Below are 27,956 nucleotides of genomic sequence, written 5' to 3'. Positions count from 1 at the left end.
ACACAGGACGAAATGATACAGACTGTGGCAGCACACTTGTGCTGACTTTATTCAGCGCATAGTCGGCATATCAATAGGCTGCGCGAGCGCTGGAGAGAAGAGGGATCGCGCGAAGAAAGAGTGCACCTGTGAGACGTTACTCCGCCCTACTTTACTCACTGAACACAGAGAGGGTTTTGTTTTTTTATTTGTACTTCCTCAATCACTGAACAAAGTAGGCGGCTCAGAGAAAAGTCGCTTTCTTCTGAGGAAAGGTAAGTAGTTAACTGATTCTTCTTGGATCATTTGATCAAGTGTTTGATTTTGACAGAACATTGCTAGTATGGCTTTATTAAGTGTCTGACTTATTTTGTTTCACCCTAATTTTCCGATTGATGCACCTCGAGCGTTTTTGGCGGAGGCAGACTGTATATACAGCCACATTAGACCTCAAACATTCTGTGCGCCGAAATATTTTAGTGCTTCTAGTGAGCTGATACGGTATGTTTTATATCGCTGGGTTTTTCTCAAAAGAAGCCTGCCATTTAAGATAACTTTAGATGTCATATTTAAAGTAGGAGCTCAGTGCAAACCGCAGTGTCAGACTACACTTAAAACTCTCGTGTATGCTGCTGTCTACTCAACCTTGACATATAGTATAACGGAAAATGTTTTCACTCTTTTATCTTGATAGTAATACTAACAACTCGTTAGCATTCGTTAGAGCTGCTTACCTAGACTGAATATTGGGCATCATAGTTGGTGTGCAGCATTTTTAGGGCATCACAGGAGCTCCTGATGGCCAAAAATGCTGCACGCGCTTATGGTGCCCCAGCATGCTGTCTACGTAGGCAGCTCTCAAGGGTTTAAGGCTCAGCAACAGGCTATTTATTTATATTCCATTGGACTGTCAGTAAAATTATAGTAGCCCAGTACACAATGGTGAGATTGAAGTAAAATACCACTGACAGTCTGACACTCTTCTCTATAATATATCAATGATTATTGATCTAAAACACAGTACAGATGGAGCGTGGTTCTAGTGACTATGGGGGGTGGGGGGCATGGTTACATTTACAGTTGTCGGTGGGGGTTTGTTGACAGACTGACTCCAATGAATGACATAGCACTGGTTTTGCCTTTGTTGTATTCTTAATCCAAACTATTCATAATACGTGGCTGGCGTGTTAACTGTTTACTGTGGAGACATGCATCCTGCTGTGGTTGAACAGTTTACGTTACACCATACCACTATTTCAGCGGTGTCGATAGTTCCTTCCTATCCCATACATTAGATAGTGTGTGTGCGACTGTGGACATGAGTGATATAACAGTTAGCATGCATAGACAATTGTGGAATACAGGCACATTAGTTTCTCATGTGCTGTCACCAGAGTTACCTATATGAACAGAAAGGCCCCAGAATTGACTAAACCATCGGCAGAAATTTTAGAAGTATATACTTGAGTATTTAATGCGTCATAGTGACAGTTTTTGGCTGATATAAACAATTGTAAAGGAGTGATTTAGGAAGCGCTTCATGGAGTAACATACCTTATGAAAGTGTGTAATTGCGTATTTATCTAAATGTATCTAATATAATATTAATTTATATGTTCAGATCAGTTTGATGTCTTGTCAGTTCTTCAGTAAAAGAAGCTCATTGGTCACTTGAAGAGAACAGAAGAGCCCGCCCTGACAACAGAACAATTTTTTCTGTCATGTTGGATCCTTGACAGAGAGTCCTGACGGTCAAGTGATAAACGGCCTCGCTAATTTACGCTTCGTCTCCCTCCGGTGATTATGTTAATGAAGCTTACACCTGAAAATCACTGGAAAAAATTGGCTAGTGTGCCGCTGGCTTAAGCCTGTCAGTAGTGGTGCGACAAAACTAGACGTCTCGCATTATAATTAGAGCTGTCAGAATTAATGTGTTAACTCATGGGATTAATTAAAAAAGATGAAAACTTTAATTTTACTTGATCGCGATTAACGCATTTACCATCAATACAGCATAAACCAGCATAAACACTTGTTGGAAGGGTGGAAACTTTGTAATGTGTCTGCCCAGAGTCATTACACTGACATACACTTCACAACACACACAACAGTGCTTCCGTGTCAGTGATCAAATGATGGAGAAAGGACCTCTTAGCGCCATTTGATGTACAAAACAAGCCCAGATGGGACTTGTGATAATAAACAAGTATTTTTTCAGCCTATGTAAGGCGCCTTTTAATTACCATAGAAGCACACCAAGTCTATCACCATCATTACATCATTTGCAGAATGAGACATTTTTGTCTGCAAGCGCATTTCATGTGGAGTTCAAAGAGACGCTTGATGCTGGCGTTGACGCCCTGACGCAAATCATGAACACGGCTCCACAATTGCTGTAGCAAAATGGATAGCCACAGTCTACCGGCAGATTAATAATGTAAAGGATGAGAATTTAAGAGATTTCATGCCTATTGCAATGGATATGCAACCTATCGGGAGATTAGTTCTTTCAATTAGTCAAACTCCGACTTAGACTCTGGGAAACGTTTAATGTTACTTGAATTGGTGCAGTTTTAGTGCATTTCTATCTTTATACTGTGGAAGGCTTTGTTCGGAAAATATTAATAAAGCATTATATTGTTAAATATTGTTTTATTATCTTCCCTAAGGTGGAAATAAATGCATTTTGACAGGAAAATAAGGATATTTAGGGTCAAATTTCAGCTCTTTCAAAATCTTCGATTAATCGCAATTTACTACAAAAAATTATGCAATTAATTGCGATTAAAAAGTTTAAGTGACTGACAGCACTTATAATATATTAATAAAACAGCCAGTGTTGGGTGTAATTGGATTACAAAGTAATAAGTTACTGTAATCTAATTACTTTTAGGCACAAAGAGTAAGTACATTTAAGTATATTACTTGGGTAAAAAGTATTTCTAAAATATTATTATTTATGTGTAATACAATTAAAATGTGAATTCGTTTGATCATATGTATCTCTGTTTGCGTTTCTGTGTTTTTAGTGTGTTGCTGGGTGGTTGCCAGGGTGTTGCTTGGTGATTAGAGTATTCTTGGTGGTTGATTAAAAAAAAAAGCCCACCCCCTCGTTCCTAGATATTGCTCGGGTCTCTCCTTTAGTGAACGCTATACTATTTTTTTTTCGTCCGTTTTATCCTTCACCAGGTGAAAATTGTAAGTCAAATTGCTTATAAAAGTGATTATTATATGTATGCACTTGGAGTCTGTTAACCACACCTGCCTACCCAGTATCTCTCTCTTTACACACACTCTCTCTCTTTCTCTCTCACACACACACTTAGTCTTTCTTTGGCAGAATCAAGTGAGTTAATTAATTAAAAAATAGACATGATTTGTTTTGTGTGTGTGTTTGTGATTATCTTTGTAAGAGTGGCTCTGGCATGTCATAGGTTGTTTAAAAATCGATTTCATACTGTGCTGCAAGCTTATGTTATTGACACAGACTTCCACACAGCTGATTTATTAGCTTGTACACACGCATACGCATACACATACACACACCCATGTCAGAAATTAACTTGTTTTTTAAAAGGTGTAATATTTGCTCCCTGGAAACAATTTTTGTTTTCCATATAAAAACACAGTGTCAAATACTTTAATTTGACCATTTCAACAGTTCTTAATCTAATAATAAAATAATTATAGGTGTTACCTATTAAATTAAATCATCATTAAATGCAAAAGAGGCAATAAATAATGCACAAGATATTATAACAAAGTAAATGGTTTGCTGAATATATTTTTAATAGTTGGCTGTCTGGTCCTAGTGTTCACTACGAGGAAATTGTCATGACCCTGATACAGACACATGTTTTAGGTTTTTAGAATGAGGTGCTGTGGCTTGTTTGAACAGTTTCTGTGCTGGCATGCTTTGGGCATGTTTCAACAAGTGAGCTTCCTAATTGAACCACAGCAGGAATTTTTTTTGTGTTTGGACGGGTGTGTTCAAATCTCTCTTTCCACATAGTTTAAAGTCCAGTATAATACAATGCGCATGCATGTCAGTGAGTGCGTGTATGTGCACATATATACATTTCATAAGTCTGCATGTGTGCGTGTTTGTTATGAAGTTTCTACATTAGTCAAAGCCTAATGACTAATATCATTGGCTTTCAACAGAAGTTGGTGGAGCCCTGATGTTATACAACAAGACTGATAAATTTTAACCCCAATTATTTCGATAACCTATAAAGCTCATCTGGGTCATGTTGAGAAATTCCAGATGTTCAGCTCAACAATAATTCAACAAGTTATGAAAATGTAACGGGCATAATGATTGAAAAAAAAAATGCCTCGTGTTGTGTAATAGTATTTAATTGTAGGCAGTGGCTTTTACTGCGGTAAAGTTACAGATTACCTTTGTATGAGAACTTGAGGTAAATTCTGAATGGCATGCTACTCGTAGAGTTGTTCTAGGCAAAGGCAAACAATCGAATCCCTTCACAAAGGGCGCTTCTATAAGGCGGTCAGCTGAGTGTACATACAATGGTAATTTTGCTGTTTATGATCCTGGGTGGCGCATCATCATGATTCATTTTTAAACCTGAGGTAATTTTTTTAATTGTTCTTGTACACCCAAGGAATATTAACTGAAAATGTTACTTACTTAGAAAAATTTAATTTACCACAGCACTTTTAACAGCTACACTGGGGGCCAAAAGTTTGGAATAATGTACAGATTTTGCTCTTATGGAAAGAAATTGGTACTTTTATTCACCAAAGTGGCATTCAACTGATCACAATGTTTAGTCAGGACATTAATAACGTGAAAAATTACTTTTGCAATTAGATTTTTTTTTTCAGAACCTCTTAAACTACATCAAAGTGTTCTCATCAAAAAAATCCTCCATGTGCAGCAATGACAGCTTTGCAATTCCTTGGCATTCTAGCAGTCAGTTTGTCCAGATACTCAGGTGACATTTCACCCCACGCTTCCTGTAGCACTTGCTATAGATGTGTCTTGTCGGGCACTTCTCACGCACCTACAGTCTAGCTGATCCCACAAAAGCTCAATGGGGTTAAGATCCAAACACTCTTTTCCAATTATCTGTTGACCAATGTCTGTGTTTCTTTGCCCACTCTAACATTTTCTTTTTGTTTTTCTGTATCAAAAGTGGCTTTTTCTTCACAATTCTTCCCATAAGGCCTGCACCCCTGAGTCTTCTCTTTACTGTTGTACATGAAACTGGTGTTGAGCAGGTAGAATTCAATGAAGCTGTCAGCTGAGGACATGTGAGGTGTCTGTTTATACTCTGATGTACTTATCCTCTTGTTTAGTTGTACATCTGGGCCTTCCACATCTCTTTCTGTCCTTGTTAGAGCCAGTTGTCCTTTGTCTTTGAAGACTGTGTACACCAGGGGTGTCAAACTCAGTTCCTGGAGGGCCGCAGCCCTGCAGAGTTTTGTTCCAGCCCTGCTCCAAAATGCCTCCTTGTAATTTTCAAGCACTCCTGAAGACCTTGATAAGCTGCTTCAGGTGTGTTTAATTAGGGTTGGAGCTAAACTCTGCTGGACTGTGGCCCTCCAGGAACCGAGTTTGACACCCCTGGATGAAATCTTCAGTTTTTTGGCAATTTCAAGCATTGTATAGCCTTCATTCCTCAAAACAATGATTGACTGATGAGTTTCGAGAATGCTGTTTCTTTTTTTTTTTGCCATTTTTGACCTAATATTGACCTTAAGACATGCCAGTCTATTGCATACTGTGGCAACTCAAAAACAAACTCAAAGACAATGTTAAGCTTCATCTAACGAACCAAATAGCTTTCAACTGTGTTTGAAATAATGGCAAGTGATGTTCTAGTACCAATTTATCATGATTACTCAAGGATAAGGTGTTGGAGTGATGGCTGCTAGAAATGGAGCCTGTCTAGATTTGATCAAAAATGACTTTTTTCAAATAGTGATGGTGCTGTTTTTTTACATCAATAATGTCCTGACTATACTTTGTGATCAGTTGAATGCCACTTTGGTGAATAAAAGTACCAATTTCTTTCCATAAGAGCAAAATCTGTACATTACACCAAAATTTTGGCCGCCGGTGTATAAATATGAATTGCTACTAATTTATCAAGGTAATATTCAGAGGGTTCTAACTGCATTAAAATATTTGTATTTGTCATATTTAAAGTGCTTTAAAAACAACTCGAGTACGATTCTCAGAAACTTTCGTTTGTTGGACTAACAACATTGTAGCTGCAGTGGTATGGAATAAAATGCAAATGTAGACCCTTTTTATCCTAGCATGCCTGAATTGAAATGTTAAATACAAAACCTGAGAAGCATGAAAAATTATTACTGAACAATTACCAGAATAGAACACGCAACTATTAGGTAAAATGACTGACCACACAAAAATTCATACAGAGATGGTCTCTGAGACTAAATCGTATGCTCTGCAGCAAACATGTTGTATAAAGTTTGAATGAGCTTCAAGTACACAGTAGCTTCCTATATTGCGATAAAATGATCTAGTTCTAAACTGAAAATGAAGCAACGTTTGCAGCATGTGTTAGCCTATTTCCTTTGTGCTGTACACAATAGCCTTATAACAACGTTTTTCTTCATTACTGAACAAGTCACATAACAGAAAAGTAATAAGATTGGTTGTCTGTGTCTTTTTTAGGTTGTGTCTGAGGGGTTGCCATGGCCCCTTTCTTGAGAATTGCATTTAATTCCTATGATCTCGGCACATTCTCTCCGATGGCTGAGGCACCTTTCTGTGCTGTCAAAATAAAGGAAGCTTTTAGCACTGGTGAGTAATTGTTGTTACACTGGTGTGTGTAATTAATGTATGTATGTAAATTTGCAATATGCAACTGTTTAAAATAAAAATTGGAAGCAACATAGACTGTAATTTTTATACATATTTTTCTTGACTCATTATTTGATTGAACTGCCAAAGGTTAAAGTATTTTAAAAATGTGAATATACCTGTCTTTTTTTGTGAGATGATAAACAGATGGCACTAAATTTATTGTGCAACATAATGAGGTCATATTACAGCAATATAGCATACTACAGTTAAAATGTTTATCGCTACATATTGCATACTGCTGTACTTACTACTTTAAAAAATAGTACACAGTATATACTGTGCTGTATGCTAGAACTGACCCTTTAATAAGCTCTGCCCCCCTTGGTTACCGTTGCTTGCTCTGACAAGCTTTGCATAAATTCCCATAGGAATGAATGGGAGATTGCTGTGAGCTGCACAGTTTTTGGCAAAATATTCTCATAAACGTAATTAATAATGTTCTTACAGATGCTGGAATGAAGAGTGATGTAAATCATATTTATCTTGACATTTTTTGTAAAAGAAATTGTTTAAGGGGTCGTGACATACTCTTTTATTTTTATTTTTTTATTTTTTTAAAATAATTTTATTATCTTCCCTGAGGTCCACATAGAATGTAAAGTTTTTTTGCACCAAACAGTCATAATTTAGTCATATATAATAATTTTCCACCATGTCTCTGGCCCTCTGTCTGAAATGCTCGGTTTAAGCTGCCTGGCCCTTTAAGACTTCAGTGTAAATGGCCACTGTTGTGACTGGCTAACATCATGCAGCCCTTCCAATACTGGCATATTTGAAACGCAATCCTTTTCAAAAAAGAAAACAAACTACACAACATTAAAACTACATTTCAGGGTTAACACATAATGTACACCCAGCACATTTCCAGCCAGCACATAGAGTTTTTCATCCAATAGTCCAATTTTAACTGCCCCATCTTTCAATAACAGTTCCTTTGCAAAGTTTGAATCATATTGTGACTGTTTCACAAGCAATTCACACTGAAATCTTCTGAATACACAAACGTAATACAGTACATGGTGATGTTGGGGGCTTCAACCGGCTTTAACAGGCCAAAGCAGAGACGCTGGTCTTCACATCTTACATTTTCCCTGTTTGTAAACAGACATCGCCGGAAACGCATCAAAACGATCAAAGATGTTTACAATTAAAAATAGCACAGATGGGTGCAAAAACAGTCCAGGACGCCTTCCAAACAGCACAACAGCAAGACAGCGCAGCTGAATGAAACACAATGGGGGATTCCTTTTAGAGTTATAACTTGACATTGTGTCTTTTAAAAGTGGCGCAAGATGTATGACGGTCAAAGCCACGTTTATGTAGAAAAACATTTAAATCCAGACAGGCACATGAAGGTGTCCTGTGTAATTCCATTTTGGATGAATCTCCAATGACAGGCCCATCTTTCTCCACTTCAGCTGTGTGACTGACTGAGCACCAGTTTGTGGGGCCAAGGGTGCAATGACGGAAATATAGGCATTGCATATGCAGATGTATTTGGTCCTTGTGACGTCACAAGTTCCACGAATTCCAAACGAGCCTTTTTTGCAGCTTGGTTTAAATAAATGCTCTTTTTCTATTCTATTTTTCTATTAACTTACAGTATGTTTTTATGGTACAAAGACCTCTTATATGTCAAAAGATCAAGGAAAATTGTATTACTTATGTCATGACCCCTTTAAATTACACAGTAATTTGATTGAAAACTGTGGAGACTGTGAATCAGAATGGAGGCAAATGATTATCACAGTCACTTGAAAAGAGAAATGGTCATTTAATAGCAATTACACACCTGATAACATTAATGTAAGCGAACAGAACTGCCCATAATGTCTAATAGCACATCACTATGATGCTGTGAACTCTTTATTTATTGTCGCCTTTATTAAGACCTGAATTAATACATAAATTAATTAACATTGAAGTTTTAATTTTTAATTTACCTTTAAGGTAACTAATGTCATTATTACAAGTTACCCAGCAATGTTTTTGACATTTTATGGATAATTTATATAAAATTCAGCTTAAAACTACTCAAACATACATTACTCCCGTAGACTCTCGTTAGAAAAAGGCAAGCACTTAGCAGGAAGCAACAGTTGCTAATATAGGATTGACCGGAAATGCTTTTAAGGTGGGGCTTAGTGAACATTGCCATTAACCCTGTTAACACAGTAAATCTGTACATATCATATTTGACACATGATTTCTTAAGCCTCTACATCAGGGTAGGGTTGCACCAGCTGTGCGTAAGGTCTCATATAAGTTGGGACGGAAAGTTCACACTAAGGGCTTAGTAACTACTAGTTAGTTTGTAACTAAGTCAGTGCTTAATTTGGTTGCACCACCTTTACTTAAGGCAAGACTTAACAAGTAGGTCATAAGCTCTCCGTAAAGTAATGCATAATCGCATAATATGACGTTGACTGGTACTCAACTTTGGAAAGCCTGGGGGCAGCAAAGCAGGATCCCTTTAGCTTCGAGGGCTGCACTATTTTTTTTTTGTTATTATTATTTATTTAATTTAATGATTTTAAGTGTTTATTTTTTATTTTTTTATAGTAATGAGGTAAGTATGCTTAACATGCCTTAAATAGAATGCAGATATTATCCGTTGTCATATGATTCTGTTTTCATTGTCAAAGATTATCATTACACACTGGCAAACTATTATAAACACACATGCACATACACATACACCATAGATACCTTCAAAAACAATATACTAGCAAAAGTGCTTCAATGAGAAATCATTACTGTCTATGATTGCCGTCTTTTAGGGCTTTGTTTAGGTTAGTAATGCACTTATCACTAATAATGAAGCATTTTATCATTCTTAGACAGTGGAAATCAACAACACTTTCCTCATTTGAACAATGTTGGAGCTCATGTCTAATATTGCCAGCTACGAACAAATAACATTCAAAGTATCGAGACGTTTTAATTTGTATGTAAATATATGGGGTCACATTTTGGACTATTTAAATACCGTATAATACTACTGTAGGTTCCTTTGTAAATGCTGCATTTTTATCTGTGCCGTTATCTCTTCAGTACAGTGCAGAGTCTAAGTTGAGCAAATATTGATGTATGTCACTAATATTATCTTTTTCTTTTATTTATTATTAATATTATTATTATTGTATTTATTTATTTATTTGTTTATTTGTGGGATCATGGGATGCGCCCCGCGGGCCATGTTTTGAGCACCATGGCTCTACATCAGGGCTTTTCAAAGTCTTAAACAGTGACGGTCTTTACTGTTCTAGGAAGACAATATGTCAAAGAATTCAAAATCCTCGGGCTCTGGAGACATTAAAAGACACTTATGTGTCCAAGCTGAAGCCCCCGAGCAGCAGGCCGAAAGTCAATTTGGCCGGTGTGTTGAAAGAAATTCGGCAACAATTGATGAATGTGTCGGCAATGCTGACGAAGGTCGTTGCTGACTTGGAGGAGCTTGCTGTAAAACATCGATCGATCACTGCCATGGAGACGAAATTCACTGAGATGGTTACAAGAGTGGCAGATGTTGAGAAACGGATCAATTATCTGGAGTCATCGGAGAGGGAATTACGTAGCTGCTAATCCATTAGCGACCAAGGAGGATTTAAAGCGTGTCTGGGTAAAGTTGGAAGATATCGAGAATCGTATCTGGCAGAATAACATCCGAATTGTTGGAATTCCTGAGGGAGCATAGGGTCAGAATAGGGTGGAATTCCTGGACGGGCTCTTTCTGAGTCTGCTCGACATAACAGGCCATAAGCTGGAAATTGAGCAAGCTCACAGAGTTCCGGCTCGGCGATACGCTAAGGGAGACAGGCCTCGATCAATTCTGGCCAAATTTCTGAGATCATCCGATTAAGCTCTTTTGTTACGTGAGGCAAGGAGTAAAAAAAGTCTTTCATGGAAGAACCACAACATTTTCTTGTTCCCAGAAACATTTTTTTTAATGAAACAGTCAATTCAAGAAACTCTTACATCAACGGAAGGTCACTTTTGCTCTGATGTTCCCGGTCAAATTGAGAATAGATGCTAAGGATGGCCGCAAAATATTTACATGTCTCCAGCAAGCCATGTCCTTCATAAAGTCAGTGGACTGAGTAAGTTATTTTGTGGTACTCACGTTGCAGCCGATTGGGCCTGACTCACTGAAAATTCAATTGACCGTCCAAGGTAACTGGGTGCCATTTTTGTTTCTTTTTATGCTGGTTCCGCCTAGCGGCTGGTATTTGTTTTATGGAATAGCACTCCTTCGGTTCTTTGTGCTTATGCCTCCTATTAGTTGGAGTTTGTTTTGTGGAGTATTTCTTGCAGGACATTGGAGTGATTGGGTCATTTGTTGCACTCGTGTAGAAGAACGGCTTTTTTTTTTTTTTGTGCTGGTTCCGCTAGCGGCTGGAGCTTGTTTTGTGGAGGAACACACCTTCGGGACAGTTATGTTGATGAATCTACATGTTCTGTGTGTTTATTCCACCTATTGGCTGGAGTTTGTTTTATAGATTATCTTCTGTTGTGTAATTCTGTCTCACAAAATTTGAATTGAAAAACCGGACTTGAGCAATCCGACGGCAAAGTTCTCGCAGGTGCTCTCATAGGCGTACATTGACTGTTTGAGTTTAGAGGAATGGACGCTGGTTGGCGCTGTCGTGCGTGGGGTTAATGCGCACGTTTTTCTTTTTTCCATTTGTTTGGTTCGTGGGGAAGATTGGGGTTTGATTGTTGCACTAATGTTGGAATGTGGTCTTTATTTTTGACACACAATCTATTTTTTCTAATATGTCAAAATGTCAAATGTTAATATGAGTGGATTGTCTCTCTCCACATGAAATGTAAATGGGTTGGGGCACCCCATAAAAAGGAGGGAGGTTATTTCTTTTTTTAAACGTAAGAAATATGATATAGTGTTTCTTCAAGAAATGCATCTTTCCCTGCAGAAAGCTGAAAAATTGGGAAGATATGGGGTGGACATATTTTCTTTAGTGCTGGCTCAAGTAAGAGCAGGGGAGTCATTACATTGATAAGTAAACATCTACAATTCAAATGTCTCAAACAGACAAAAGATAAATTAGGAAGAGTCAGTATTGTTTTAGCAGAAATTCAGGGGAAAAGGTTGATTTTGGCTAACATTTATGCACCTAATGCTGATGATCAGGGCTTTTTTATAGATCTTGAAGGGATGTCATTATATAATATTGGGAGGAGACTTAAATCTATTGATGGGCTCAATCCTTGACCATAGTGCAGCAAAAGTGTGTAAGCCCCCTAGACCAACATTGACGCTTCAAAGGATGTGTAAAAATATTAGTCTTACAGATATTTGGAGACATTTGAACCCATCTGGTAGGGACTATACATTCTTTTCATCAGTCCATAAGATTTATTCTAGAATAGATTTTTTTGATACATCTAAGTCCCTCATTTCATCTGTTGTTGATTGCTCAATTGGAAACATCTTGGTCTCAGATCACACCCTGGTGAGTTTAGAGATGTTGCCACATACGGAGAAAAAGAAATCATATAGTTGCCGCTTAATGTATCCCTTTTGCAAAATCCTGAATTCCAACAAATGTAGACCAACTGGTCCTCAGTATCCTCTTTGGGCATGGCTTGAGAGGCACTTAAGGCCATTCTTAGGGGTCGGATCATACAGTATGCCTCATTCACCATAATATCCAAAGCACGAGAACTCGTGGAGTTGGAAGGGAATATTAAAAGTGTTGAGGCAGAGCTGAAGCACCGAATGTCCTCTGATGGCCTCAGAGAATTGACCCAACTGAAATACAGATATAATACTATTTTGTCACGGAAGGTGGAGTTTTGGCTATTCAGGGAAAAACAGTCATACTTTGAGTCTGAGGACAAAGCAGGGAAGCTTTTGACTAGATATATAAAGCAGAGAGAGTCTTTTTCTACCATTCCCTCAGTGAAATCTGCTGGTGGCAAAATATTTACCTTGGCCATTGATATTAATAATGCTTTTAAAGAATTCTATCTTGATCTCTATAGTTCCACGTCTTCGTCTACTGATGAAGATATTAGAAACTTTGTGGAACCATTAGAACTCCCTAAACTGACGACTGAGCAAAAACATTTTCTTGATTCTGAGATAACCTTGGAAGAGCTTGGCGATGTAATTAAGGCGTTGCCTACAGGCAAGGGGCCAGATGGCTTTGCCGCTGAATTTTTTAGATCTTATGCTACAGAATTTTCTCCACTTTTGTTAGAAGTTTATACAGAATCATTAAAGATTGGAAAGCTGGGGGCCTGGGTAGCTCAGCGAGTAAAGACGCTGACTACCACCCCTGGAGTCACATGTTCAAATCCAGGACGTGCTGAGTGACTCCAGCCAGGTCTCCTAAGCAACCAAATTGGCCCGGTTGCTAGGGAGGGTAGAATCACATGGGGTAACCTCCTCGTGGTCTCTATAATGTGGTTTGCTCTCGGTGGGGCGTGTGGTGAGTTGTGCGTGGATGCCACGGAGAATAGCATGAAGCCTCCACACGCATTGTCTCCGTGGTAACGCGCTCAACAAGCCACGTGATAAGATGCACAGATTGACGGTCTCAGATGTGGAGGCAACTGAGTTTCATGCTCCGCCACCCGGATTGAGGCGAGTCACTACGCCACCACGAGGAACTAGAGCGCATTGGGAATTGGGCATTCCAAATAGGGGAGAAAATAAAATACAAAAATTAAAAAGAATGGAAAGCTTCTGCCAACCATGACACAAGCCCAGATCAATCTGATTCTTAAAAAGGACAAAGATCCAAGCGAGTGTAAGCGTTACCGTCCAATTTCCCTGATCCATCTAGACGTAAAAATATTGTCAAAAATTCTGGCTAACCAATTAAGTAAAGTTATGACATCTGTTATACATATAGATCAGCTGGGGTTTATTCAGGGCCGTAGCTCTTCTGATAACAGTAGGCGTTTCATCAATATCATGTGGTCAGTGGCGAATGATCAGACTCCGGTCGCTGCCATCTCTCTTGATGCCGAAAAGGCATTTGATATGGTAGAATGGGATTATCTTTTTAAGACTTTGGAAATATACGGGTTTGGGAATACTTTTATTGGATGGATTAAGTTACTTTATAGAGACCCGGTAGCGGCGGTACAAACAAATGGATTAATTTCAGATTATTTTACTCTGGATAGGGGCACCCGGCAGGGTTGCCCTCTTTCCCCATTATTGTTCTGTCTTGCCCTGGAACCATTGGCAGCCGCGATAAGAAAGGAAGATAATTTTCCAGGGGTGGTGGCGGGAGGTATGGCGCACAAGCTTTTGCTCTACGCAGATGATATTTTATTATTCATTTCCGACCCCACTAGATCTATGCCCTGCCTCCACAGAATTATTTATTCCTTTTCTAAGTTCTCAGATACAGAGTCAGTTGGTCTAAATCCAAAGCTTTGGCTCTGACAGCGTACGGCCCAGCAACAGCTTTTCAGCCGGGGTCTTCCAGTGGCCCAAACAGGGCATTAATTATTTGGGGCAAATTTTTGTGATTTAGTTAGTTAATTTTGACCCCTTAATAAAAGGTTTTCGAGCGATGTGGGCAGGTGAGCTTCATTACATTTATCTATGATTGGGAAGGTTAATGTTATTAAAATGAATTGTATTCCAAAATTCAACTACCTGCTACAGTCTCTCCCTGTAGATGTCCCCCTCTCTTATTTCAGGCAATTTGATAGCATAGCAAAGTCCTTCATTTGGAATGGTAAGCATCCCAGATTACATTTCAATAAATTACATAGGCCGATTGACAAAGGTGGCCTAGGCCTACCCAAGATTTTTTATTATTATTATGCATTCAGTCTCTGACATTTGGCTCATTGGTCGCTTCCAGCTGAGAGAGCCCTCCCTGGTTTTGTATTGAACAGGAAGTTCTTGCCCCTATTTCGCCATTGCAAAGCCTATCTATCAAACTAATCGGAGAAGTTAAGTTACACCCCGTTATCTCGCATTTGCACTCGGTATGGACAAAAGTGTCCAGAGTGTTTAATTCTGACATTTATTTAAATGTTGCCTCAAGTATAAAGCGGCAGATCCTCTGGGAGTGGTGATTACTGCTTTTGGAAACAGCCATGAGGCATCAGTGTATTACTCCCTGCTAATTCAGGGTGTGTTCACACTTGGCAGGTTTGGTTCGATTAAAACAAACTCTGGTGCGATTGCTCTGTTAGTGCAGTTCATTTGAACAAGTGTGAACGCTGCCATCCGAACCTTGGTGCGCACCAAATGAATAGTGGGTCTAGGTCCGCTTCCAAATGAACTCTGGTGCGGTTCGATTGATATATGAATGCAACATGGACCAAAGACGTCTAAATGGACCAAAAACAGGAAGTAATTTGCCTAATACTGACCTCAAGCATACCTGGTTCTTCTCATCATAGGAGCTATGTTACCCATTACAGTACGGTTTCAGGTGTCAGAACCGCCGTCAGCCATCCTTGCAGCTTATCTTCGTTTGTGTGTACAACGGAGGAATTCCTGCCGCTATTTTGACTCCTTTGCACATTTTATTAGCTCTTCGTTTGTTCTCAGCTGGTAAAAATACCACCATATATACATATATATATCCAACAAGGGCATTTAGCCCAGCAGCCAGAATTGTTTTGGATGTTCAGCAAGTTCCGTCGCAAAATATACGTCATAAAATCAGGTTGTGACTTTTTCCTGATGCCTTTTGTTTCGTATCTTTAGGTTCAGTGTTAAAAATGCCAGTGTGAACGCTAAGCGAACCAGGACTAAATGTATCATTTTATTTTTTGGTCCAGACCAAGAGAACCGAACTACAAGTGTGAACACACCATCAGAGTCTGGGGGATGGAGCTTTAAATTCTCTCAAGAGATTATGGGAGAAAGATTTAAATTTGGTATTGGAGGAGGGAGTGTGGGCTAGGATTCTAAAAAACATCAAGTTTACATCTAGAGATGCAAGGGTGTGCCTTATGCAATTCAAGATTTTACATAGATTCTATTGGACTGCCTCTAGATTGTATAGGCTTGGTCTTAAAGACACACCCACCTGCTGGCGATGCCAATCAAAAGCTGGAGACACAACCCATGTTTTTTGGGGGGGTGTTAAGATCTAAGAATTTTGGTTGAAGGTTCAGAGTTTTGTGTGTGACGTGTTGGGCACTCGGGTTTCGGTTTGCCCCAGACTCTGTATTTTAGGCGACGAGGCACTCATCAAAATAGGGGATAAACACATAACAATTGGGTTCTGACCAGTGTTATGACAGGCAGACAGATTGTTTTAAGGGGATGGAAGTCGGCTGGAGATGGGGAGGGTGGCTGTGGAGGGTGGAGTTTTTGGGATACTCTCGGGGAGGGGCTGTGGAGAGAGAGGCATAGTTTTAGATGTGTATGATTATTAAATTATTTTTTTTTTCTTATTACTTTTTTGTGTGTGTGTGTGTGTGTACTTATATGTGATCACCGGGATGTTCATTGGGAGTCAGGGTGGGGTTGGTGATTGGGGAGGGGTAGTAGAGGGAGTTAAATTTTGATTAAATGTATATTTGTTTTGTTTTTCTTTGTCAACTATTTGAATCAATAAAAACATTTTAATAAGAAAAAAAAAATACATGTTTGTCCTTATGACAATGGAATTACTTAACTGTTTTTTTAGCCTATATTTGTGATAAACTCACATCTAATGCATAGAGACATGTGGTAAACTCCATCTCTATGTGAAACTACACTTGTCACAAACGCATGAAGACACATTGTCCCAATATCATGTTGAACTCGTAACAAAGAACACATTGTGATTGATGAACTGAGGCAGAGCTATATAGATAATAGATTTGCATGTGCACTGGACACTTTGAGCATGCACACGCACTCTATGAGCAAGAGCAGGGAGATTTCATAGAGCAGCGTATACTGTATTTGAAAGCATGCGTTCAGTTTTGTGCGAGAACGAAGGAAATCTGCGTGCGAGCGGAGAGATTCAAACCAGTACATGGATGTGCTCTCGCATGATATGCATTTGTTCACACATTTAATAGTATTATAATGCCATAAAGCTACAGTTTATTAAGCTGGACTAGACTAAGCTGGTCCATTAAGCTATTCATTTTAATTTATCTCGAAAATACATTTGATTGTATTTATGTATCTTTTGATTTTACTTGGTGAATTTATCATCAGTCTCCGCGCCTCCGCGCCTTGATAAAGTAACAATAATGTTAATACGTAACTGATATTGTTACTGATATTTCAAAATGAGTTTTTGCTGAATTAAAGCAACTTGTGCATGGTTAAATTTTGGACATTATTTTTGTATAGAAAAATCACGTTGTAATGCGTGAATCATATATGATACAACAGGCTTTTGAGGTACTGTGTATCTCTTTGTCCACCACAATAAAAAACAAAGAGCTTTTAAAAATAGTGATATATACTTTTTATAAGATATATTTAAAGTGGGAATTGATATTTATGTGTATTTTTATACAGTAAATGTGGCTTGCTCTGTCATTATAAAGATCTCATTTTTTTACATTATTCACTATTATGATGTCATCTTACTATGACCTCCTGAGACCCAGCAAAAAATATTTGATTCAATATGCAAAATTGTAAATTCATACATTTCTATTGACCAAGGAGAAGTTGTTGTTATAGTTGTCATGGCCAAACTCCCAAACATTTGTATCTCTAAAAAAAAGCCCAGGGAGTCCTCTTAAGATACCCCAAGATTTAATACTGTGGCATGTATAATGACTTTTAAAGCCTGATGTACTGTATCATATATGTAAAATATATACTGTAAAAAAAAAAATCATACATTTAATTTTGTCTGTGGGTTCAGAAAAGGCTCCACTTAAAAAAAAAAATTTTTAAAAAAAGAGCATTTTCTGACTATTACTGTATTTAATTTGTCAGGCTTTATAGGGTTAAGTTTATGCCTGATAACTTCAGAAAATGTCCCCCTTTCTTTTTAAGAACGAGGAAAAACTTTGATCCAAAAGAAGCCCACCATGTTTCCTGCTTGGCGATCCAGTTTTGATGCACATATTTATGAGGGACGTGTCATACAAGTACTGCTCATGAGAACTGCAGAGGAACCATTAGCTGAAGTCACAGTGGGCGTGTCCGTATTGGCAGAACGATGCAAGAAAGCTAACGGACGTGCCGAATTTTGGGTATGTAATCAAATGTGGTACTTGCATTTGTGTTTGTGTGTGTTCGCTTTGTGAACTGTGTATGATTAAAACTCTCACCCCATTTTCAGGTTGATTTGCAACCTACAGGGAAGGTTATGATGTCTGTGCTGTTCTTTTTGGAGGATTCAGATACAGGTTAGACACTACAACTCTTTCTCATCAATAAAACAATCTTTTTCTCTGTACAGTAATGTCATTAAATGTTCACGATCCAGAAAGTCATTGACTAATGCCAAGTGCAGTTGCGTTAATTGCAGTGAGTTGAGTCATTCTTATCTGATCTTTTGTGTGTGTGTTTGTGTGAATCCATTTGGATTCCCTTAAATTTCTGAGCATTGGAATGTCTCAGCAAACATGTCAGAACAGCTCATCCTTGCATTTCTCTGGTCTTTTTCAGTCATTCTTTGCAGCCTTTTCCTCTCTTGTGTTTTATAGTGCTTCACTTTGAGAATACACCTAAACTCCAAATATTCCACTTCAGATTTTGCATTTGTTTATAATGATGCACAGGACATTGCAAAAATGTAACCAAATATTCAAGTTCGGGGAGGGGTGGGTGGGGGGAATCAAAGGTAAAACTTTAAGATTCATTCATCGAAAAACCCATCTTGATCAGTCACTATTCTGAATGCTGGGGTTGAGGCATTCCCCTCAATATATATGGTGGTTATTATGACCCTGGGACATAGTAACGACGCTATGAGGACATAAATATAACTTGAAATTGATGTCAAATAATTTTATGTTCTGCTTTCATCCTGTCTTGTCTTTTTTGTTCTCTTTATCCTCAGAGTGTCGTCAGTCAGTAGTGTTGGAGGAGGACGCACCTACTCTTAATCGTCGTCGTGGAGCTATTAAACAGGCTAAGATTCACATCATCAAGAACCATGAGTTTATCGCCACCTTCTTCAGACAGCCCACTTTTTGCTCTGTTTGCAGAGATTTTGTTTGGTGAGGTTTGAGTGTTCATATTTGTGTGTGTGCTTGAGTCTTATTCAGTTATGGATTTTATTATATAGACTTTACAGTTATACTTAAACTATTCTCTTTTAATGCTCCCCAGGGGTCTCAATAAGCAAGGTTACAAGTGCCGACGTAAGTATATATTGCTGTTTTATGACAACATGCTAAATACTCCCCCACGTTCCAAGATTTCCACGGTTATGGGAAACCTGAAAATATAAGGGAATATTAAAATTGTGTTTTCCAGGCCTGGAAAAGGAATGGAAATTAATAAAATCTCTTATGTCATGGAAATGATATAAATTGTTCTCCTTATGCTCTTCTCTAAAATATTTCATTGACTAAACATAGCTCTTTTGAAGAGTAACACTTGCTCGTAAGCCATAGTGATGTCTGATTTGTGAGTGAATTGTTCATTTGAGATTGTTCTTTTCAATGAATTGGTTAAACTGGTTCACTCAATCAATCTGAATTACTAAATTTGAATTATTTTTTAACTATTTCTGAACAACTGGAAAGGTCATGGAAAATAAATGGATATTTAATGGTCAAAAAGTATGTGATTAAACACTCGCATACAAACATGTTTTTAGTTAGAATGTACCTTAACCCTAAAATGAATATTTGAGTCAAAAATCGCATGGCCGTCTACTTTTTGACTATAATTTTTACATTAAGTGGTCTTTTGATCTTCTACTCCAGGTATTCTTCACTTAAGGTGTTTTGACCATGTGAACTGACTTTTTACATTTTACATGAATATTTTTATAAATTATAAGAGAATTTGCATCAATACCTCTAGAATGCATACAGTATGTAGATCCTCTACTACCCAAATGTGTTTAGTATGGTATTCAATGCATTTAACACTGGTATACTTTTGTAAGACATTGGTTGTTTTCAGTTTCTATTTGTTGTGTAATTAAATATATGTTAAATACAATATTCACGTTCCAGTTTATGTGTCGTATGTAAGTAAAGCAAGTTGTCATTCAGCTGATGCTTTTATATAAATTGCTTGACATTATAACTATTACACGGACAGTCCTCATAGAGCAGCCTGAGGTTAAATGTCTAGTTCACATCAAGGACACAATGGTTATAGCTCCTAGATCATTTCTTAGTGTGTTTGAACCAGCAACTTTTCTTCTTTTTTTTTACGCTTTACCACTCCGAACATACTGTGGATTAATATAGAAAAATAGTGTCATACAGCAATATAGAGTTCATAAAGTTTTTTTTTTTTTTTTACTTTTTAAGGTTATAACTCAGTGGTTTGTAAAATAAATAAATAAACGTTTTATCCTGGTCCATTGTACCTATATGTGTTTGTGTGTATAAACCATTTAAAAAGTAAATTATAAATAAAATTATCATTACAGTTAATTTTCCTTAAGTAGTTTTATTAAGAATAAGCATTTAGATTTCACCTGGGTCTTTTTCGACCTACATGTGCATTTAAGGGGGGGAGTAGGTTGCATATGCGTTCTGGGGATAAAAGGGAAAAAAATGAATATTTTGATATCTATTGTCAATGACTATCAGCTTTATCCAGAATAAAACCAACAGTGTGCACATGCACAGCCTCTGAAAACCTGTCTCTGTATCTCAATACCTTCTCAACAGAAATATTTTTCTCCCACAGAATGCAATGCGGCCATCCACAAGAAGTGTATTGATAAAATTATTGGAAGGTGCACAGGCACGGCAGCCAATAGTCGAGACACTATGGTATGTAGTGTATTATGTGTAAAACAGTTTTTCATATTTTATTGTAACAAAGTCATTTCAAGTTTGTGTGTGCATGCAGTTCCAGAAGGAGCGTTTTAAGATTGACATGCCACATCGCTTTAAGAGCAACAACTACATGAGTCCCACCTTTTGTGACCATTGTGGCAGTCTACTGTGGGGTCTTGTCAAACAGGGCCTTAAATGTGAGGGTGAGTATGGTGTTTTTGATCCTGATTCACAAGGTCTCGATTTGAGTTTGAAACGATTTGATTCGATTCTAAATCATTTGGGTATATTTCAGTTATAATGTCAATTTTGCTTGCATAGGAAAGAAATTTTCTCTTTGCAAATGCTGTAAATTATACAGGGAACCTTCTAACATGGTACACTATGCAAAATATTTTTAAAATTAATAATAAAAGACACAACAACAGGGCCCAAACTACAGTTCAATTGCTATTTATTTAACTGATTAAATAATGAACACAACCAAAACTGATGTAAACTTTAAAGTAAAAGATTGATTTTGGGATTTAAAGAATCAATATCAGGATCATTCAAATGAATATCATGATAAATCAGAAAATCTGTATTTTTACCCAGCCCTGTGGAAGGATGTCCAAATTTAGCTGGCCATAAGTACTTTTTTACTAGCCATTAAACTGTATTTCGCAATATTTTTTCCTCTTTTTGACATTATTTTGTTCCTCATATTTTTGTTTTGGTGAAACGTGTCCCCACATGGCAAAAAAAAACATTTTTGATTGTCAATTTTCCATTGAGGTAAATGTTGTTTGGAGGAGTATGACAGTCACTGTTCTTGTCTTTAGTAGACTGGTTAAATCTCTTTGATTTGATTTGCTAATGTCACACGTCTTTGAGAGGCCAGATTAGTTTCTTTCTTTTTAAACGATTTTAGGATGTTGCAGTTTCTACAAAAGGTTACTGACCAAAGTGAACCCGTACTTATATTTGGCGCTTGGTGAGTGTTAATGTTGCATCTTGATTTCATGTTTGTAATTGTCTACTTTCTCTCAGACTGTTCCATGAATGTCCATCACAAGTGCCAGACTAAAGTGGCCAACCTTTGTGGCATTAACCAGAAACTACTTGCAGAGGCTCTTACTCAAGTTAGTCAGGTGTGTATGTACACAATTGTGGTTTAGTGTACAGAAAGAAAGTTATCAGGAATTGAAATGCATTTTGTATGCATGTTGCCATAGAAATCCACCAAAAGACCTGAAGAGAGACCCAATGCCCAGGATGTTGGCGTTTACCAAGATTTTAGCAAAAGCCCCGGCCCTAATGATAATGGTTAGTATTTGTTGTGAATTGATAAATATGATAATTGCAAATATGATGATCTGATAGTAAAGATGTTTTATTCTAAAAGGGGCTCCTTATGGTCGTCTATGGGAGGGTTCGAGTCCTCAACCCCCTTCTCGAATCACTCACCAAACACGTATCACTGCTGAGCAGTTCACTTTTCATAAATTACTGGGCAAGGGAAGCTTTGGCAAGGTAACACACATCCTTTCTCTCAAACACACATACACATTCAAATACATACGTGCTCAAAATCATGCGCGCACAGGTTTACATTGCGTCTTTCTCTCTGTCAGGTGTTGTTGGCTGAGCTAAAGGGCACTGGAGAATGGTTTGCAGTGAAGGCGTTGAAGAAAGACGTGGTGTTGATAGATGATGATGTGGAGTGCACCATGGTGGAGAAACGTGTGCTGGCTCTCGCTTGGGACAATCCGTTCCTTACACACCTATACTCCACTTTTCAAAGCAAGGTACACCTTAAGCCAAGATTACACTACACGACTTGCAGTCGGCGCCCTGCGACTCACAATTTTGTTTTTTGTCGTGCTGGTGCGCACACAACAGGACTGTAGTGGATCAACTACACGACCATTCGTCCCTGACTGAGGCCATGTATACACTGGTAAAAAGATGCGTTTTAGGTGATCCAATCACAAATGCACACGCAAAACATCAATGTTACACCTGGTTGTCTCTTTTGACCACTTGTGTTTGGATTTTGAGGAGAGAGTCTCGGAATTTCATCAGGACATACATCAACTGTAACGTCTCTGTGTTTTACTGAATGATAATAAAGCACAAAAAAGTAAAAGACTAGAAAGAAAGTGCTAAACTGGCACACAGTTCCTCTTGATTATACACAAACATGATGTTTAGAGCAGAATTCTGAGTTATTTTAGTGCAGTACGTGTAACTGACCTTCTAATGTGCATGCTGCTCATATCTGTGTCCCTATTGTGTATGTTCATGCTTTTTTTTTTTTTTTTTACATTTTCTTATCTTACCCTTTAAATCTACACATAACTGGCGAAAAACCGACCATTACAGCTAGCATCGTCCCGTTTCAAATGGACCGCCCAAAATGCATCTTAAAATTAAGATAATGAAATCCATTCACAAACATGCGTAGTTTGTTCTTGATAACATTCCAACAAACATAAACTCTCACCCATTTTTACGCTTATTTGCGCTAACTTGCAAAGGAAAATAAAAACAGCTGAAAATAATAAAGACAGTGGGTAGGCAGATGTGGGTGATGTTTTCTTTTATTTTCTAATTATTTTTTGTCTCCTGCTACCCAAACCTTGCTCTCCTCTTTCAACAAACATGAAAGAATGGCTTGTGCCCGTTTTGTTATTTGCAAAAGGAAAAACAGATGAAAATAAAAAAGACAGCGAGTAGGGAGATGTGGGTGAAGTTTTATTTTATTTTCTAATAATTTTTTGTGTTCTGCTTTCTGATATCATGCCCTCCTCTTGCACTCTCTCTGTATTTCATTGGCTGTGGCTCATTGTTGGTCTCTCGCTCGTCGGGACAGTGCGCAGACCTGACAAGACGTCTAGATATCAAGATGTTTTGAAAACTGCTGTAGCATCTGGGAGTCATCTTGGCATGTCGCAGGAGTGCGCACACAACAAGAGTGTTCGTTGTGAGATCTGAGACTTCTCGTCGCAGACAAGTCGCCAACTCAAAACATCAAAGGAGGCGAGCTGGAGTCGTGTAGTGTACGCTAGGCTTCAGTACATGCATGTTTACACAAAAAACAAAGTGTTCAAACAAACATGCTCAATCTCTTTGAAAAGTCACAATGTGCAAACAGTTCAATTGACACTGCCAACTACTCCATTTCAGTTGTAGCAGTCTTAGAATTTGACAAACATTTATGTTGCTTCAAAGCCAAACCCAACAACGCTGATAAGGCAACACTTCGGTTTTAAACCAACTGACAAAGGACTGCCAAACAATTTGGACGTGACGAGCTAAAAGTGGTGTTAAAAGGCACTTATACCACAAACCATCACAGGATGCATCATTTGGGTGAAATAAACCATATCACAGAACTTTCCCAGCAACCGTCTGTCTAATATAAACGTGATGGTACCAGATAACATGCATTACAAGGTCACACACATCTATTCATTGTTTGACTAGCTATAAGTGCCATGTTGTTGTTAGCATTACTATTTAAATTTATTCACTGCATGTTCATTTCTAACAGGAACACTTGTTCTTTGTGATGGAGTATCTAAATGGAGGAGACCTAATGTTTCATATACAAGAAAAAGGACGCTTTGACCTTTACAGAGCCACGTATGTCACACACATGCATGCTTACACCATAACAATAGTTTGTATGTTTGTGAACCCTTACTTTTGTTAATGCTAATTGACTAAACTGGGTTATAGAGTAATTGTATAAAATCTACTGCCAGGTTCTATGCAGCTGAAATAGTGTGTGGCCTGCAGTTCCTCCATTCCAAAGGCATTATTTACAGGTACATATATACAGTACACACACACACAAAATCACACCAGTGTTAAGTTTTACTGACACATTACTTGATAGGACATTCATTGGGCATTCAATGTTGCTCTCTCCTTTTGCTAGGGATATTAAGCTGGATAATGTGATGTTAGATGGTGAAGGTCACATAAAAATAGCTGATTTTGGTATGTGCAAGGAGAATGTGTTTGGGGAAAATCGGGCCACAACTTTCTGTGGAACTCCAGATTATATCGCACCTGAGGTATGAAACACCCTCTGATGTTGACTTCTCAAACCAACAGTTCTCTTGTCTCATTCGCGAGTCATTCAGTGTTTGATGTGTTTGTGTGTGATAAATCACAGATTCTGCTAGGCCAGCAGTACACGTTCTCAGTAGACTGGTGGTCATTTGGTGTGCTGGTGTATGAGATGCTCATTGGTCAGTCTCCATTCCACGGTGATGACGAGGATGAGCTGTTTGAATCGATCAGAATGGACACACCCAATTACCCCCGCTGGATCACAGTGGATACCAGAGACATGTTAGAAAGGGTACACGCATACAACTACACACAGCCACAAAGTGGCACACTTACATTTTCAATGTGCAGTCTCTACAATTTGTAATCCTTTGTTTTCCCTCTTTCTTCGGTGCATGTACAGTTGTTTGAGCGTAACCCGTCACGCCGTTTAGGGATTGTAGGTAATATACGAGCTCACCTATTCTTCAAGACTATCAACTGGTCTGCTTTGGAAAGGAGAGAAGTTGAGCCCCCCTTCAAGCCAAAAGTGGTAGGTTTTTTCTCTCTCCTCATCAGTGTAGGGTGTATATGATTTGTGGGGGGAGGTAGTGTAACTACTTACATTTTAAATGTATTACAGTTACTGAATTTAAGTTAATTACTTTTAAGTACATTACTTGAGCTGAAGTAATATGTATAATACATTTAAAATATGAATTAGTCTGTTAGCGCTTTTGTGACAGCTGAAGGGTATGTGACAATGAATGAGGAAATATTCGAATGAGCGGAAAACCAAAAACCTGTCTAGGAAAAGTGATTTAGAAAGTAACTTCAAAATAAAATAATTAGTAATGTGATTACTTTTTAGATGAAGTAATCAGCAAAGTAATCTGATTATATTTTAGAGAAGTAATTTGTAGTGGATTACTTAGTTTGAGTAACTTACCCAACGCTGCTCCTTATACATCATCTTTTTCTGTCTGTCTTTGTTTCATAATTTTATCCTACTTTGTCTAATTGCAGAAAGCTCCAAATGACTGCAGTAACTTTGACCGGGAGTTTTTGAGTGAGAAACCCCGCCTGTCACACTGCGAGAAAGGCCTGATTGATTCCATGGACCAGAGTGCTTTTGCCGGCTTCTCATTCATTAATCCGAGAATGGAGCATCTCCTGCAAAAGTGATAAATTCACAATTGCTGTGATCAGGAAGAAAAAGATCTAGTATGTACATGGGATCATAGTATCCAGCCTGAATAAACCAGCTATGAGCACTTTCACAATTCTTGCTTTAAAGGGATAGTTCACCCAAAAGTAAAAATTCTGTCATCATTTGTTCACCCTCATGTTTTTCCAGGACGGTGTAACTTTCGTTCTTTCGTTGAACACAGATGGAGGTGTAAGGGAAAAATGTACTTTCATTGCATGTTTTTTCCATTACATTCTGCCTAACATCTCCTTTTTGTGTTTCACGGAATTAAGAAAGTCATAAGGGTTTGGAACAACATGAGGGTGAGTAAATGATGACAGAATTATTCCTTTAATAGAACTCAAATCTTACTAAAGGAGACATGAAATCCTGACAGTCCTCTTCTAAAGGAGCCCTTTAAATACATGATTGCAGTCGTGTTGGATTTAGGGCGTCCCAAAATCTCAATGCAAATTTTAACTTGTCCTTGCAGTGTTAGGGGTTTTAAAAATAACTTTGCTGGATTAGTACAAACTTGACAGTTAAGACTGCAGGGAGAGTGCTGTTTGTTCAGTGTGGGTGAAAAAGTAGTTCAAAGAAGAGTAAAAAAATAAAATAAATAGGTCAGAGATTATATACTGATATTGTTTAAATTGATATGAATTTAAAGGTGCATGCTACAGTCATATTTATGTTGTACATTTCTGCTATGATATGTCTGTTCCATGTATGTGTGTGTGTACTGTATTAATTATGTTTGCACAAAGGATCAACCACAATGTGTTGAGTGTATGCTTTGTAAAGTGTTAGATAAATATTAGTTTGAAAAAAGTCTATATCTGGTACAAAAATATAGCTATTCTAGCTTTGTGTTTGATGTTTTAGTGTGTACGTTGTTGCATTTGAGTTGTTTTTTAAAATGTATGTATTAAGAGCAGATGATCAACAACATACATGGCTATGTCTTAGAATGATAAAAGTCACAGGGTCCAATAAATATTTTGATGATGAGAAAACTGATGTGGACTATAATTTGTAGATCACTTTGGTCTCACTTGCCTTTTAGGTTTACTGTAATAATGATATTCCTAAGATTAGAACAAGGATGAAATTCTACCATCTATTTATTAAATTAGTTTTGATTCTAATGCCAGTCTTGCTTTGTGAGGGCAATACAGCAGTCTGTCAATGTTACAATTTTATCCTTAAGGATTGTTGTACAGGAAAATATAATGCATGAATATATATTACTCTATCTATATAATAAATGAAACACTCTCCGAGTTGGTCAGTGTACTTACATCATTTTTATAATAATTATGGTACCTTAATCAATGTAAGTATTCATGTAACCGTAATTAAAACTGCTGTAATTAAAAACACTGTCAGAATATTGTCATCTAGCCAGAGATGTTAAACTACATAGTGTGCTGTTGCGCTCTTTACAGTACGGCAGTTGGGGTGTGTCGCCACCTGCTGGTGAAATTTAGAAGAACATCAAGTACCTTCATGCCAAACTGCCTCATTCAATTAAAATTTATGCACACTGAAAATTATGAAGACGACCAAAATGTGAAGTGATTACCTTTGTGAAGAAATGTTAATATTGAACAATATTTTATTTACCCTTAAATGCATGGGAATTTCACCAAACATTCTTACATATTCGGGTCTTTAGAGACCCGGCATGTATATCCATCACAAATGCATCTACAAAATGCCCAGATAGTGTCACATTTTTAAGATAATTAGAAAATAATAGAATAGAATATATTCTGATCTATTTTGATGCTTTATTTTTCATATATCAAAGAGATGATGTAACAAATATAGAAAAGGATTCATTTCACACTAAAATTTCATTAGATGCAACTCACTGTCGAACACATGTTGAGTTACACATAAGATACACATAAGCTCACATAAGTATTTTCTCAGGCACTTTTTGAATCTAAATAGATGCACAACTTACATAATTTCAGTATTACACCCAAATGACAA

General features: G+C 37.7%; 1 protein-coding gene across 1 annotated transcript; it reads left to right on the top strand.

Annotated features, from left to right (window-relative positions):
* The first annotated feature begins 88 nt into the window (after window positions 1-88).
* On the top strand, window positions 89-26,624 carry LOC127446241 (protein kinase C delta type-like). The gene is made up of 18 exons (XM_051706996.1): window positions 89-254; window positions 6,650-6,778; window positions 17,802-18,001; window positions 18,091-18,157; window positions 18,814-18,973; window positions 19,086-19,117; window positions 20,631-20,716; window positions 20,796-20,925; window positions 21,755-21,855; window positions 21,940-22,030; window positions 22,110-22,237; window positions 22,339-22,512; window positions 24,261-24,352; window positions 24,475-24,537; window positions 24,651-24,789; window positions 24,891-25,079; window positions 25,191-25,319; window positions 25,793-26,624. Exons 2-18 carry the CDS (start codon window positions 6,670-6,672, stop codon window positions 25,949-25,951), a joined length of 2,049 nt encoding a protein of 682 aa, XP_051562956.1. The 5' UTR covers window positions 89-254; window positions 6,650-6,669; the 3' UTR covers window positions 25,952-26,624.
* Window positions 26,625-27,956: the final 1,332 nt, after the last annotated feature.

The sequence above is a fragment of the Myxocyprinus asiaticus genome, chromosome 9 (assembly GCF_019703515.2).
Source record: "Myxocyprinus asiaticus isolate MX2 ecotype Aquarium Trade chromosome 9, UBuf_Myxa_2, whole genome shotgun sequence".
Classification (NCBI taxonomy): Eukaryota; Metazoa; Chordata; class Actinopteri; order Cypriniformes; family Catostomidae; genus Myxocyprinus; species Myxocyprinus asiaticus.
Note: the sequence above shows the minus strand (reverse complement) of the source record. Positions and strands in the feature narration are given on the sequence as shown.

Bases quoted from the DNA above. Each gene is read 5' to 3' on its own strand.
- LOC127446241 (XM_051706996.1), top strand. From the start codon at position 6,670: ATGGCCCCTTTCTTGAGAATTGCATTTAATTCCTATGATCTCGGCACA. The intron at 18,974-19,085 runs GTGAGGTTTGAG...AATGCTCCCCAG, and splicing joins GTTTGCAGAGATTTTGTTTG to GGGTCTCAATAAGCAAGGTT. The intron at 25,320-25,792 runs GTAGGTTTTTTC...GTCTAATTGCAG, and splicing joins CCCCCTTCAAGCCAAAAGTG to AAAGCTCCAAATGACTGCAG.